General features: G+C 41.4%; 1 protein-coding gene across 4 annotated transcripts in view; it reads left to right on the top strand.

Moving 5' to 3' along the window:
• Positions 1-12,745, top strand: part of TASOR (transcription activation suppressor) — a 32,255-nt gene that overhangs the window by 18,039 nt on the left and 1,471 nt on the right. For 2 of the 4 annotated variants that reach the window (XM_062610691.1, XM_062610693.1), the window contains exons 14-22: positions 25-723; positions 2,484-2,923; positions 3,988-4,129; positions 8,829-9,652; positions 10,375-10,497; positions 11,017-11,176; positions 11,817-11,925; positions 12,075-12,253; positions 12,330-12,488. In XM_062610691.1, coding sequence (XP_062466675.1) covers positions 25-723; positions 2,484-2,923; positions 3,988-4,129; positions 8,829-9,652; positions 10,375-10,497; positions 11,017-11,176; positions 11,817-11,925; positions 12,075-12,253; positions 12,330-12,488 — 2,835 coding nt within the window. Of the gene's footprint in view, positions 1-24; positions 724-2,483; positions 2,924-3,987; positions 4,130-8,705; positions 9,653-10,374; positions 10,498-11,016; positions 11,177-11,816; positions 11,926-12,074; positions 12,254-12,329; positions 12,489-12,745 lie in introns of all 4 variants that reach the window. The other 2 variants (XM_062610690.1, XM_062610692.1) reach the window with 1 other exon arrangement.

The raw sequence follows: 12,745 nt of genomic DNA, 5'->3' as shown, positions 1-12,745 counted from the left end.
GAATTCCCTTTTCTCCTATGGCAGCCCAAAGAGGTGTTCCATCTGGAACACAGAAAAATTCAGCTACCATGCACGAAAATCAGAAAATCATTCCAGAATTCACAAAGTTTATTCAGTCTCTACATTTTGCTTTAATCCAGTCTCGTAAAGACACTACTGCAGATTTCAATGCTGTTGTGGAAAAGTATATACATGAGTATTTGAAAAGAGGCTGTAGTGGCTCTGGAAAATACAGAGAATTTATATTATATCGGTATGAATCACGGCTGGATGAAAAAAAGTTTCTTTATTCTGCTCCAAAAAATAAATCTCATCTTGACAGTTCCTTGCAAAACTATATTTTTGGTTGTGAGGCATATCAGCTACCTGTTTCTAGAGCTGTGGAGCTGATGGAAGGAAATCAGAAATATCAGCAGTTCAGTCCCATCTCAGATTACGAAGTCACAGAAGACTCTGATTTTGCCAATGCAAGAATAAGGAAAAGAATCCGTGCAAAATATGAAGCCAGGAGAAAACTGTCTCATTCTGGAGATTATGATCCTGATAGACTCAAAGAACTTATTAATTTAATCCAGAGCAGGAAAAAAAACACAAGTGGAGATTCTGATTGTGAAGACCCTAGAAATAGAAGCAATCTGAAAAGGAAGCTGGGTAAACAGTCTGGAAGTTTGAGGAAATACTTAAAAATGTGTGACTCGGCAGAGAATACCTGTCAGTACGAAGGTAAGTCAGTGTTTGGAATTCCTCTTCAAACATTGCAATTTAAAGCATATTTAAGTATCTGTATAGGTTGAATGTTTGTTACATACTGTGGATATTTTAATGCATGGTGGTTCACTTGGACATTGACCTGAGATCTATCAACAGAGATCAAGTTGATTTTTATGTAGGTTTCCTCTTTGTAGGAGGCAAGTTAGCAGCTGTCGTGGAAGCTGCTTTTGTTCTGCCTCTTTGGAAAGAGGGCAGACTTCTAGAGCTTGCTTAGCTGTGGAACTCTTGTTTTCTCCTATAGAGTACTAGGCAGACTTGATATCATAATGTCTTTTCCAGACTTTGACTTTAGGGATTGCTGTAATCCTGTTAAATTTTGATTGAAGGGGACAATGAAACTTCTCAGCATGAGCACAGTTAAATTTTGAAATAGCCAGTAATGTGTGTAGTGGGACTGAAGAAACAACCTAATAGGATTAAGATTGAGTTGCTGTGTATATGAAATCATCTCCATCTGAGTCTCGGATAATTATCACAGCTATCACGTGAAACTTGTGGGGGAAAAAAAAAAAGCCCAAATCTTTGCTCTGTTTCCCTTTTCCCAAGGCAGTGAGCCAGGCCTCCTTCAGCAGGAGGAAACCTGGGGGAGAAGAGTGGCCCAGAATGGTGGAATTTGCACTGGTCATTCTTGTGTATGTGAATCACTTTGGAAGATGAAGTGGCTAATCTTAGGAATAAATTTCCCTTTTGAGAGGGACAAAAGATACCGGCATGTGGGGATGGAAGAGACAGAGGGTAGGCTACGTGCTAGATCTTGGGATTCCTTCTGCTTGGAAGTCTGTGAACCTTCAGGGCTTTTTACATTGATGATTAATGTAAAATACGTGAATGCATTTCTACCTGGCTGTAATCAGAACAGTGTCTGTTTAAAACTGAGTTTTTACTTAACTCCTTTAGAGGCTCCAAACCTGCAACATCTATCTGTGGTTTGAATTCCACGTTTATAGAACCCTATAAGTAATTTATTTGTCTTGCAAAAAAATCTTACCTGAAATAATCCGATCTTAAGTATCTAAACATGATCAGATTTTTATTAGTCAAGCAGCTCTTAAGCTATTCCATATTTCCACATGTGATAAATGAGTTAGGGGTTCATCAGGTACTTGTATACTACAAGTAGTTCCTTGGCCTGTCTCTTCCCAAGAAGAATAAATACCTGTGGTATTTAACGCATCCAAGGGGATGAGGGTAAGAATTAACAGCCCTGTTCTAAAGTTATGTTTCATATAAATAGGTGTGAGGATGTTTTAGACTTGTGCTTATTCTGAGATAACTTAGGAGGTTACATGTTAAGATACTCATCAGCTTTTGGAACAACAGTGATAGCACGGAGAAAGGTAAATATTTTACACAAACTAATCTTTTTCTCTTAACAAGCGATGGAGACTTTTAGAGGGTGTCCATAAAATACATATATCATGGTATGTGACTTCTATTAAGGCATAAAATAGTGTGTTATTGAGTGACCTAACCCGCTCCCCCCCCCACTTATTTACCTGGGAGAGGCTGTTAGCTTTAGAAACCGCTTTTTTATCAACATCTACCTGTTTAAAGTTTTTTGTTAAGAAAATAGATGCCTGTGTAGTGTATGAACTGATGCTGAGTAGTAAGACTGTGGGTACGTGGCTGGTGTTGGGGGATGGAAATCTGGTTTTGCTTTTCTTTGAAAGGTTAATAATGGATTACTCTTCCCTCCTTCTCCCTGTTCTAAGGGGGCAGAACAACCTTGGACTCACCACATGCTGTTTTCTCAATTAATACGGGTCTTGGTGGACATGATCCTGACTTGAGGCAGCAGGATGTACCCGACCCTGCTGTTGCTGACCCACACGGCCTCATTAAACTGCTTTTAGAAACACTAGCTAATGCAGGACACTTGGATTCATCGTTGGCACGGTCTGTAAATCAAACTTTAGGACTAAGCAGTGATGAAGAGGATATGAGACAAAAATATGAGTATGAATCCATTCCAGCACAGGACAGAGATGATCATGAGCTTCATAATACTGCTCAGGCTGAAAATCTTCACTTTAAGGACCCACAGAGCCCAGGGATACTGGAAACTGACGTGGCATGCTTACCCTACCCTGTTGATGTGGATCTCCAGCTTTCAGCTAATGAAGTAGGCCTTGAACAGACACTACATTTAAAAGTAAGTGCAGCTGCCGTGTAGGTAGATGGAAATAATGAATGTACTATTTTCATGAAGAAGCTTTTTTGTTTGGTAGGAGCATATATGGAAATATTCTAAACAATAGATGTGTTCCTGGTTCCTTATGTCTGCTCTCTCTGTGATAAAATTAAGAAAACCTCAGAGATGGTGGTTTGGATATGACACCTTATGTATCCGTATCAGCAGTGTCTGAGTGAGAAAGTGTTAAGGAATGTGCATCGTGGAAGGTTTGAAGTGCTCTGTGGATGTTAAAGGTGGTTGGGGAATTGGCTTTATTTTGTTTTGGTGGGAGCAGAGTTCAAAGGTTCTGAGCATTTAAATGCATGCCTTGCTCCCTCTTGGTGTATATGTGTTCCATATACATGTCATGCTTTGCATGACAGCATATAACTGGCAGAATACCCTTTGAAGAAGGCTCTTGTCCTTAGGATTCAGAATGCCCCAGCTGCTTGCTCGATCACCATACTCTGTAGAGTGGTTGTTCTATGATCTCCATTCTTAATACTTAGAAACAAAGCCCAGTTTCCAAGTCATGAAAGGGTTTGTCCTACCCTGTACTCTGTGCTGTTTTGCTTCTAACCATCTGGAATGTGAAAGGAAATAGGGTTGTTCAAGTACTTAACACTAGTTGCAGGCAGTTCCTCAGTAATGCCAACATCTCATGGCTTTAATCAGCTTTCAAGATAAGAGCCTGAAAAAGGCAAAGGAACAGACAGTTTTCCTAATTTTTTCCCTTATCTACCTCCTTTCTTCCCTGCCCCACCCAGCTTCTCTGCTCTAAGGCAGGTGGTCAGGACTGCTTTATTTACTTAATGATACACCATCAGCAAAGCCATCTGTCTCAGAAATGGCCAAACAGGTGAATGAAATATTTAATTACCACATGTAAACATCTCCAAGTTTGACCTGACTTGATTGATGGCAAGATTGCCAGTATCTGGTGAACTCAGGTGTGTTCTTGCTGTCAGCTGTTCAGAATGTAAAAGCTTAACGGCTACCAAAGGAGAAAGAGCTTTGAGCTGGGAATTTCTGTTGTTTTTTAGGATACAAGCACTGGAAGTATAAGTAGTTATGAAGACTGCAGTCCCTGTCCTGTTACACCTACAGAGCATGTTCATCGCCGGCAGCGTTCCAACTCAAATAACATAGAAGTTGGAATGCACTGGAAACTTATTCCAATTACAGGTAAGATGGGTTTAACTCTTGTGTTGCTACAAATAGTGAGAGAAAACTTGCTCTAAAGGTTTGTACTTTTCATAGATCCCATTCTTGGATTACATGTTGGTACACAGGTGTATGTACTATGTAGTTATTTCTGATATTTGGTTAATGCAGAAATCCACTGGATGAAAACAGGTACTGATGGAGAGTATTGCTTTGGGTGCATACTGACATAATGTAGAAATGTGAATATTTGAGTATTTGTCTGGTGAAGTACATTAACTGCTTTGAATTCAGTGCTTGAACTTGCTAGGTTCTGCTGACAGATTGGATAGGCAGATAACTGCACCTTCTAATCCAGAAAAGTAATGAAAAATGTGTTCTCATAGAAAGTAGTCCACTTATTACTGCATCAAGTTCTTCTGCTGGAAGTGCTTCCAAGTCTTTCTCCTGCCTAAATATTTAAATCTTAAATAATCATGTGGAAGAAGCATCTTGTTCTACTTCTTGATGAGTCAACTGTGTCAAGTCTTGGGAGAGCATAACAGAATGAGTTTGAAGCATGTGAAAACTGGGCTGTAGGAATAGTCATCAAGAGCTCTAAATTCAAGGCTACAAATCAAATCATGACTAAATGCAAGTAGAATTTTAACTGCATTCTCCCTAGTACAAACTGAGTGATTTCTGGTCATATTCCAGGAGCGCTGGAATCTGTCTCTTGGACATCTCTTTCTTCCATCCAGTTGTGTAGCTCAGCAGCTCTCTTTTGCTTGTTTGGCTGAGGTGGGAGGAGGGTTCGGAAAGCAGGTTTCCCCTCACAGTGTTCATAGGCCTTTTAAAGACATGATGGGGTGATTCTGGATGATATTTTTTACACTTTTCAGGGCCAAACGTTCTGATATTTTGCAAAGTTACAGAGTATGGAGACTCTGAAGTTGTTTGGATGGAACATTCTTTCTTTTACTCCTGGAGGAGCGTACACATGAGGATGTGGTTGCTGAGATAACTAGTTAACCGGATGATTAAGCATCTAAAAACTACTGCATCATAGATGCTTGATGTGGGAGTTCATGCAGGGGTTTGTCAATCGACTGACAGATTACACAGGCAACTGGGAGAGTACAAATGTTATGAGGAAAAAAAAGTATGTTTGAAATTATAAATTGTAGAATCATAGAATAGTTAGGGTTGGAAAGGACCTTAAGATCATCAAATTCCACCCCCCCTGCCATTGGCAGGGACACCTCACACTAAACCATCTCACCCAAGGCCTTGTCCAACCTGGCCTTGAACACTGCCAGGGATGGAGCATTCACAGCTTCCCTGGGCAACCCATTCCAGTGCCTCACCACCCTTACAGTAAAGAATTTCCTCCTTATATCCAACCTAAACTTCCCCTGTTTAAGTCTTAACCCATTACGCCTTGTCCTCTCGCTACAGTCCTTAGTGAAGAGTCCCTCTCCAGCATCCCTATAGGCCCCCTTCAGATACTGGAAGGCTGCTATGAGGTCTCCACGCAGCCTTCTCTTCTCCAGGCGGAACAGCCCCAACTTTCTCAGCCTATCTTCATACAGGAGGTGCTCCAGTCCCCTGATCATCCTCATGGCCCTTCTCTGGACTTGTTCCAACAGTTCCATGTCCTTTTTATGTTGAGGACACCAGAACTGCACACAGTACTCCAGGTGAGGTCTCACGAGAGCAGAATAAAGGGGCAGGATCACCTCCTTTGACCTGCTGGTCACGCTCCTTTTGATGCAGCCCAGGATACGGTTGGCTTTCTGGGCTGCAAGCACACACTGAAGCCGGCTCATGTTCATTTTCTCATCAACCACCACCCCCAAGTCCTTCTCCACAGGGCTGCTCTGAATCTCTTCTCTGCCCAACCTGTAGCTGTGCCTGGGATTGCTCTGACCCAGGTGTAGGACCTTGCACTTGGCATGGTTAAACTTCATGAGGTTGGCATCAGCCCACCTCACAAGCGTGTCAAGGTCCCTCTGGATGGCATTCCTTCCCTCCAGGGTATCAACCGAACCACACAGCTTGGTGTCATCAGCAAACTTGCTGAGGGCGCACTCAATCCCACTGTCCATGTCAGCGACAAAGATGTTGAACAAGACTGGTCCCAACACCAATCCCTGAGGGACACCACTCGTTACTGGTCTCCAGCTGGACATTGGGCCATTGACCACAACTCTTTGTTTGCGGCCACCCAGCCAGTTCTTTATCCACCAAGTGGTCCATCCATCAAATTGATGTCTCTCCAATTTAGAGACAAGGATGTCGTGTGGGACAGTGTCGAACGCTTTGCACAAGTCCAGGTAGATGACATCAACTGCTCTACCCCTGTCCATCAGTTCTGTAGCCCCATCATAGAAGGCCACCATATTGGTCAGGCAGGATTTCCCCTTAGTGAAGCCATGCTGGCTGTCACCAAGCACCTTGTGTTTCATATGCCTTAGCATGCCTGCCAGGAGGTACATAAATAGTTGCTGATGTGTCTTTATTTGGGATTTGCTCCCTGCTCATGCATTTGTTTCTGGGAAGCCTTGTGACCCAAAGGTCTAGGTCCATGAAGGATGCCATCTTCAGAGAATTTCATTTAAAAAGGGTAACTTTAGTTTAAATCATCCTTTTTTTTTTTTTTTTTTTAATGCATTTTTGTTTACATGTCAGGGAATATTTAGGATTCCATATTCAGCAGTATACCTCTCTGGTTAAATTCTGCTGAATGCTTTTAATAAAACCCTGTAGTAAAACCAAAGGCTTTTGGTTTTTGAAACAAAGTTTGTTTCTTTCTGTAAAACTTTAAATAATGACCTGTGAAGAGTAAAGCTAATCAGTTCTGAATCATATATATCCTGAAAAGGTTTTTCCTACTATAATTGTTACAGAAACTTGCCATCACATCAGGAGGAGTGGATGGGTTATTGATTATTCTCAGTAACCTCAGGATTTGAAATTTTCAGCTGTACTGGGGGTTCAGAGAGGAGAGCCACAGAACAACGTTTCATGATTAAAAATTGGTATTCATCTGATTAGCTGTATTAAAATGTAAAAAGTTACAAACACAGCCCCAAATTTAAAGCCATAGTATGGCTGTTAATCTTCTTACTAACACTTGCTTCTATAGAAAGTACATAGAAAGTATATAGTATGTAGAAAGAAAGTACAGCATTTCTTGATTGCAGTAGTGATGTAGCTTGTAAGTGCTGGGCAGCTCAAGAAGGATGAGATACAGAACATTTCTTAGGTACCTTATATCTGAAATGAGCTTAAGTTTATTCTTTAATAATTCATTTAAATCACAACATTGTGATTTGGTACCAAGTTCTTCAGTCTTCTAAATGGATATACTTGTGTATGCAGAAGGTGTAGAGCAAAGCTGAAGATACAGGGCAACAGAAACAGGTTCAAATAAAATCAGGTGGAACCAATTGGAATAACCTGATTTGTATCTGTGACAGTGCTTTTAAAGGAAACTATAAATTCGGGTTGACTCAAAGATGTGCTATGAAGGATGGAGAAAGGACGTATGGTTTCATTGACAAGGAAGGCAAAATGGAAGCGTATCTCTGGTTTCTGTATAACTCTGGTGGCATGAAGTAATTTTGAGGCGATCCTGTCACCTTGTGAAAGGGATCCTGTTGGTAGCAGACATTTTCCTTTTAGATCTGGGTGGATGTGATCAAATAGGAAACTGAATAGAACTTTAACTGGCTACAAACCCAGCTGCCTTCCAGAAGAACACTTCTAGAAACTGGCTGTATGATGTTGGTTACTGCTTCTGTTCCAGAAATGTGGTTTTCTGCTTACAATTATATTTACTGAGTATTAATGCAACACATAAAAAAAACCCAAACCCCTCAAAATTAAGAAAGGAAACCTCTGAAGTGTTTATGGGACAGATGTATGGAAATACCTGGGTGTGTATGTGTCGTTACTTGCAACAAAGTGTTAAATTTGGTTTAAAACCAAGCAAAACCATAGTTTTGAATGTGGATGATAAAACTGAGTGCTGCAGACATGATGTGAGATGTGGGTTTGGAGGTTTGGATGATGCGGGGTGTTCAACACTCCATGCAATGCATTATTCAGTGTAGCAGTAACTGCCGTGGGACTGGAGTCCTGCCTTTTTTAGCCAAACCCTTCTGTTCTCAGTGGCGAGATCAGACACGCAGCCCACGCTTTGCAGCCTGACTCCCCGGGGCAGTGTGTGGCTGCAGTAAGCCCGTGGAAAGTCTGAGGGTTATAACCTAGTACCAGATGAAAAGATTTGAACAATTCATCACTGCTTGGTTTCTAATTTGTTTGTAATGAAGACAGTGTCTGTCATAATCAGATGTTATCTCAGGGGTAAGTGCTCATGTTCCGCTTTTTGAGCAGACTTTGACTTTATTGTCTCACCATCTTAAGAGCTATTAAAAGTGCTGTGACTGTGTACCTCAGTTAACAGAAACACCTGAGTCTTTGGATTTAAGTTGATTGGCGGGGGAGGCACAACAGTAATGCAGTTTTAAAACTGTGGTTTGGAGGTTTGAGTGTTATCAGTTGTGTGTGACTTTCAAACATGAGATGGTGATGATTAACTCTTCCTATATAGGTCTGAAATCACCAGAAGAACCACTGGTGTATTTACCGCCAAAGGATGCCTTTCCTAATGACCCCCGGGTAATAAATAGACAGAGAAGTTCTGATTATCAGTTTCCATACTCTCCATTTTCAGACACACAAAAGGGGACAACGGAAGATGAGCTTTATGCAAGACAAGTGGAGAAACTGGAAGATCAGTGTGGGCTAGCAGACCACCCTTTTGCAACTAAGCATTCCATTAGTGCAGTAATAGAGACTACACTATTAGAAGAATATAATCTCTTTGCAAGAAAGATTCAAGAAATTTTGCAGCAAAAGAATATCACCTATGTGAGTGGTATATCCACACCAGTGTTCTCCGCCCAGGAGAGGATAATGAGACTTTCTGAATACATCTGTTTACAGGCATCGGAGGTTTCTGTCCAAGAATATATAGAGACACTGAACGAAAAGCTGCATAGTGTTATTTTGTCGTCTTCATGCATTAGGCAAACCCCTCCGGTTGGTTCTAGTCCTGAACCAGCAGAAGTGGTCAGAAACGCTGCACTGAACCCTCCGCCCAACACGTTGCCTGTTTGCAGGGACTCTGACACGGCGGCGCTCCCAGAGCTGTTGTGTAATAACGCGGTGGAAGATGGGGATTCTAGTGAGCAGCGTGCATCAAGCTTGCCCACAGTGAAGGAGGAAGTAGATCATGTGAACACTAGAACAGAGGACATGGTGACATGTGATGAGCAGACCTCTTCCAGTGGCGATCTGACAGAGATGCCAGAAAAGATACAGAAATCCCCAGACAACTTAAGCATTTCAACCCAGCCAGCCTTTTCTGATTTCATAAGCCAGTTAAAACCTGAAGTATTTAACAGTTTGGTTAAAATTATTAAAGATGTACAGAAAAACACTGTGAAATTTTATATTCATGAAGAGGAGGAAAGTGTTCTCTGCAAAGAAATCAAGGTAAGTATGTTCCAGTTCAACTTCTCATGTTAAAATAGTCTAGAGCGTGTTTTAAATCACAGTGTATAAAGCTGGACTTGCAAACATATGGTAGTCTAAATCTTGATTCAGAAGAGGTTGAATTGTGAAAGTAGGCTGTCCTGTCCCATTTCTTCTTTGAGCTTCTGAGGTAGTCTTGCTTATATTAAGTTTTTATGGAAGTCCGTTGCTTAGAGTCAGAAAACAGAACAGGGCTGTAGTTTGGCTCTTTGTGAACATACTGCCAGGGGGTGGCCTTAAGTGAGGGCGGGGGTGGTGCGGGGAAGATAAGGGCAAAAATGTGATGGTACCATTTTAGAAAGAATATATGAGAAATAAATGCTTTGGGTTTTTTTTCCCTTTCTGTCCAGCTAATAGTGCAGGTAATTTTTGGAGGTTACTGTTCTTCTGTATTTAAATGTGTAAGATTGAACTTGAAGTAATAAAAACTTCTGGCTTTAGTTGAAAACTTGAGCAGTTTCAATAGACTGACAGTTGGCCATTTATGTGCAAAGAGCGACTGACTGCTGAAACAGCTGATGTGTGTGTGCTGCATCCTTCTGACTAATGTATGGGAAGGACAAGGAAAGCAGTTTCTCCAAGAGTGACCTGAATGGAAAACTTAGTTGATGTGGTCATCATGTGGGGATGGTTTTGGCTGAACTCAGTTCACTTTTTCTAACCTTCTCTTTCTGCGGTGCTAGGAATATCTCACAAAGTTAGGTAACACCGAGTGCCATCCAGAACAGTTCCTTAAAAGAAGAGCTGATTTGGATAAACTGTTGATTATTATCCAAAATGAAGACATCGCCAACCTCATCCATAAGGTACTTCACAAAACAAATGTCTACTACGGAAAGCAGTTGTTGAAACAGTGAGCCAGGCTCACAGGATTTAAACAATGCCCTGTGTTTAGCTGCTGTTTGAAGAAACAAAAATGCTTATGATAGGTAACTCCTTTTGGTCCGTCCCCTAACTCTGTCCACCTCCACATATGTGCTAATGAATGTTTATTCTTAGTAGCTGTAAAGTTGTAGAGAGGCCTGAGTAATTCCGTGATGCTGCAATGGCAAGTGAGGTTACTGTAGGCATTCCCAGCAGCTGTGGTTTAGGAGCCTGGGCTGGATAGGACAAGCCATTATTGTAAGCGCCCAGAAGCATCAGAGCTGCCACTGTCTCATTCATGCAGTGTTTTTGAGAGCACCTCCCAAGGCAAGAGAACTCTCTTACTCTTTGAAAATGTGTTTTGCAGTTTGATATTTGCTACTACTCAATAGGGGAGTTCTGTAGTTCCTGGTTTTGTATGAGCTTTGGTGTACATCTCTGCTTCATAACGTTTTAAACAGATACCTGGCCTAGTAACTTTGAAGAGGCTTTCCTGCGTCAGCTTTGCGGGTGTCGATAGTCTGGATGATGTGAAAAATCACACTTACAATGAGTTGTTTGTGTCTGGTGGTTTTGTTGTGTCAGACGAATCTGTGCTTAATCCGGAGTCCATCACTACAGGTAAGTGGGATGCTTCCTGAAGCTATAAAAGCCCAACAATTCAGTACATGCGAGAGGTGCCACACTCACCACAGGGAAGAATCAGATTTTCTAATTTCCAATTTTGTGAGGTTGTTGGAGAACTTCAGTTAATTCAGTCTCTTCCTTACCTTGGTGGATGTTTTGGAGAACATATTTCTGGGAGACATGGGGACTTGAGGATCTCGTCTGTGTTAGATGGTGTAGTTACGTGTGGTGTAGTTACTTATGTGGAACCTGTTACTCCCTACTACCCCACAAATCTGCTAGGAAAAAAATACTGAAGACCTACATTTTTTCCCCATTTTATCTTTACTTGAAATGGAATAGTTTAACAGAGTTACCAGGTTTTTAAACAGCTGTTTTAGCAAGTCAGACTCTGACTGGATTCAGCTTTTACATAGCAGATACCACTGTTAGGCATCTGACTTGCAAAAAAAGCACCTTAGTTTTGGGATACTGTTCTTGGTTGATCTGCTAGGAAGAAAACCCAGAGTCCTGGGCCAGTGTTCATAGTTGTATAACTACACTTTTAAAACAGCAAGATTTATGTGCACGCTGAAGCAGTATGTTCAGTTTGTATACCACAAAATGTAACTTTTATTCAATATCTCCAAAACAGATAAACTAAAACAGTTCTTAAAATTCCTGGAGGAGCTCAATACCCCAGATGGGAAATGGCAGTGGAAGGTCCACTGCAAAATACAAAAGAAACTTAAAGAGCTGGGGAGGTAAGTAGTGTTCTTCAACTACTAATTGTTAAAATGCTTCAGCTTTAACTATGCTCTCCAGCACCCAGTTAAGTGGAACTTACTGTTTTGACTTCATATTTAGACTAAGCTTAAATCAAGTATCTAACAGCGCACTTTTTCCATCATAGGATGAATGCCAATGCCCTGAGCCTGCTGAGCCTTCTGAACACCTACCAAAAGCAGCACTTGGTTGAGATTCTGTCCTACCATAACTGTGACTCTCAGACTCGAAATGCCCCAGAACTGGACTGTCTTATCAGGCTTCAGGCTCAAAACATACAGCAGAGACACGTTGTTTTCTTAACAGGTAAAGTAATGACTGCTTCTCTCCTTTTTTTTGACAACAGGTACAAATACTAATACAAAATCTTTTATGTATTTAGAAAAGAATCTCAAACCACTTTCGATTTATGTTGATAATGGAATAGTGGTTGCTGCTGTTGATGACTTCATGCACAATTTTAAAAGTCTCGTTGGGTATCACAACTCAGTCACTGAGGAGAACAGCCTTCCTCCTGCTGATGCTCACAGAACCCAATCAGGTAATATGGAACACATTTAAGGCTATTTACTGAGTTAGATGGTGTGGGGTGGAGGGCCTGGGGACAGGGTGCCTGTACACTTGTAATGAACACTGCCCCTGGCAAGGAAACCCCAACTCACAGCTACTCTTTTTTCTAGTCTAATGATGGGGGAAAAGCAGTGTGGCTGGAGCACCAGAGTAGATGTTACACATAGCTCCTAGCCTACATAGCAGGGTGCTTGAGAAAGTAGAGAGTGGTGTAACCTCTGTTCTCAG

The sequence above is a fragment of the Pezoporus occidentalis genome, unplaced genomic scaffold (genome assembly GCF_034315485.1).
Source record: "Pezoporus occidentalis ecotype Australia unplaced genomic scaffold, CSIRO_AGI_Poc_V1 ctg149, whole genome shotgun sequence".
NCBI classification, from domain to species: Eukaryota; Metazoa; Chordata; class Aves; order Psittaciformes; family Psittacidae; genus Pezoporus; species Pezoporus occidentalis.
Note: the sequence above shows the minus strand (reverse complement) of the source record. Positions and strands in the feature narration are given on the sequence as shown.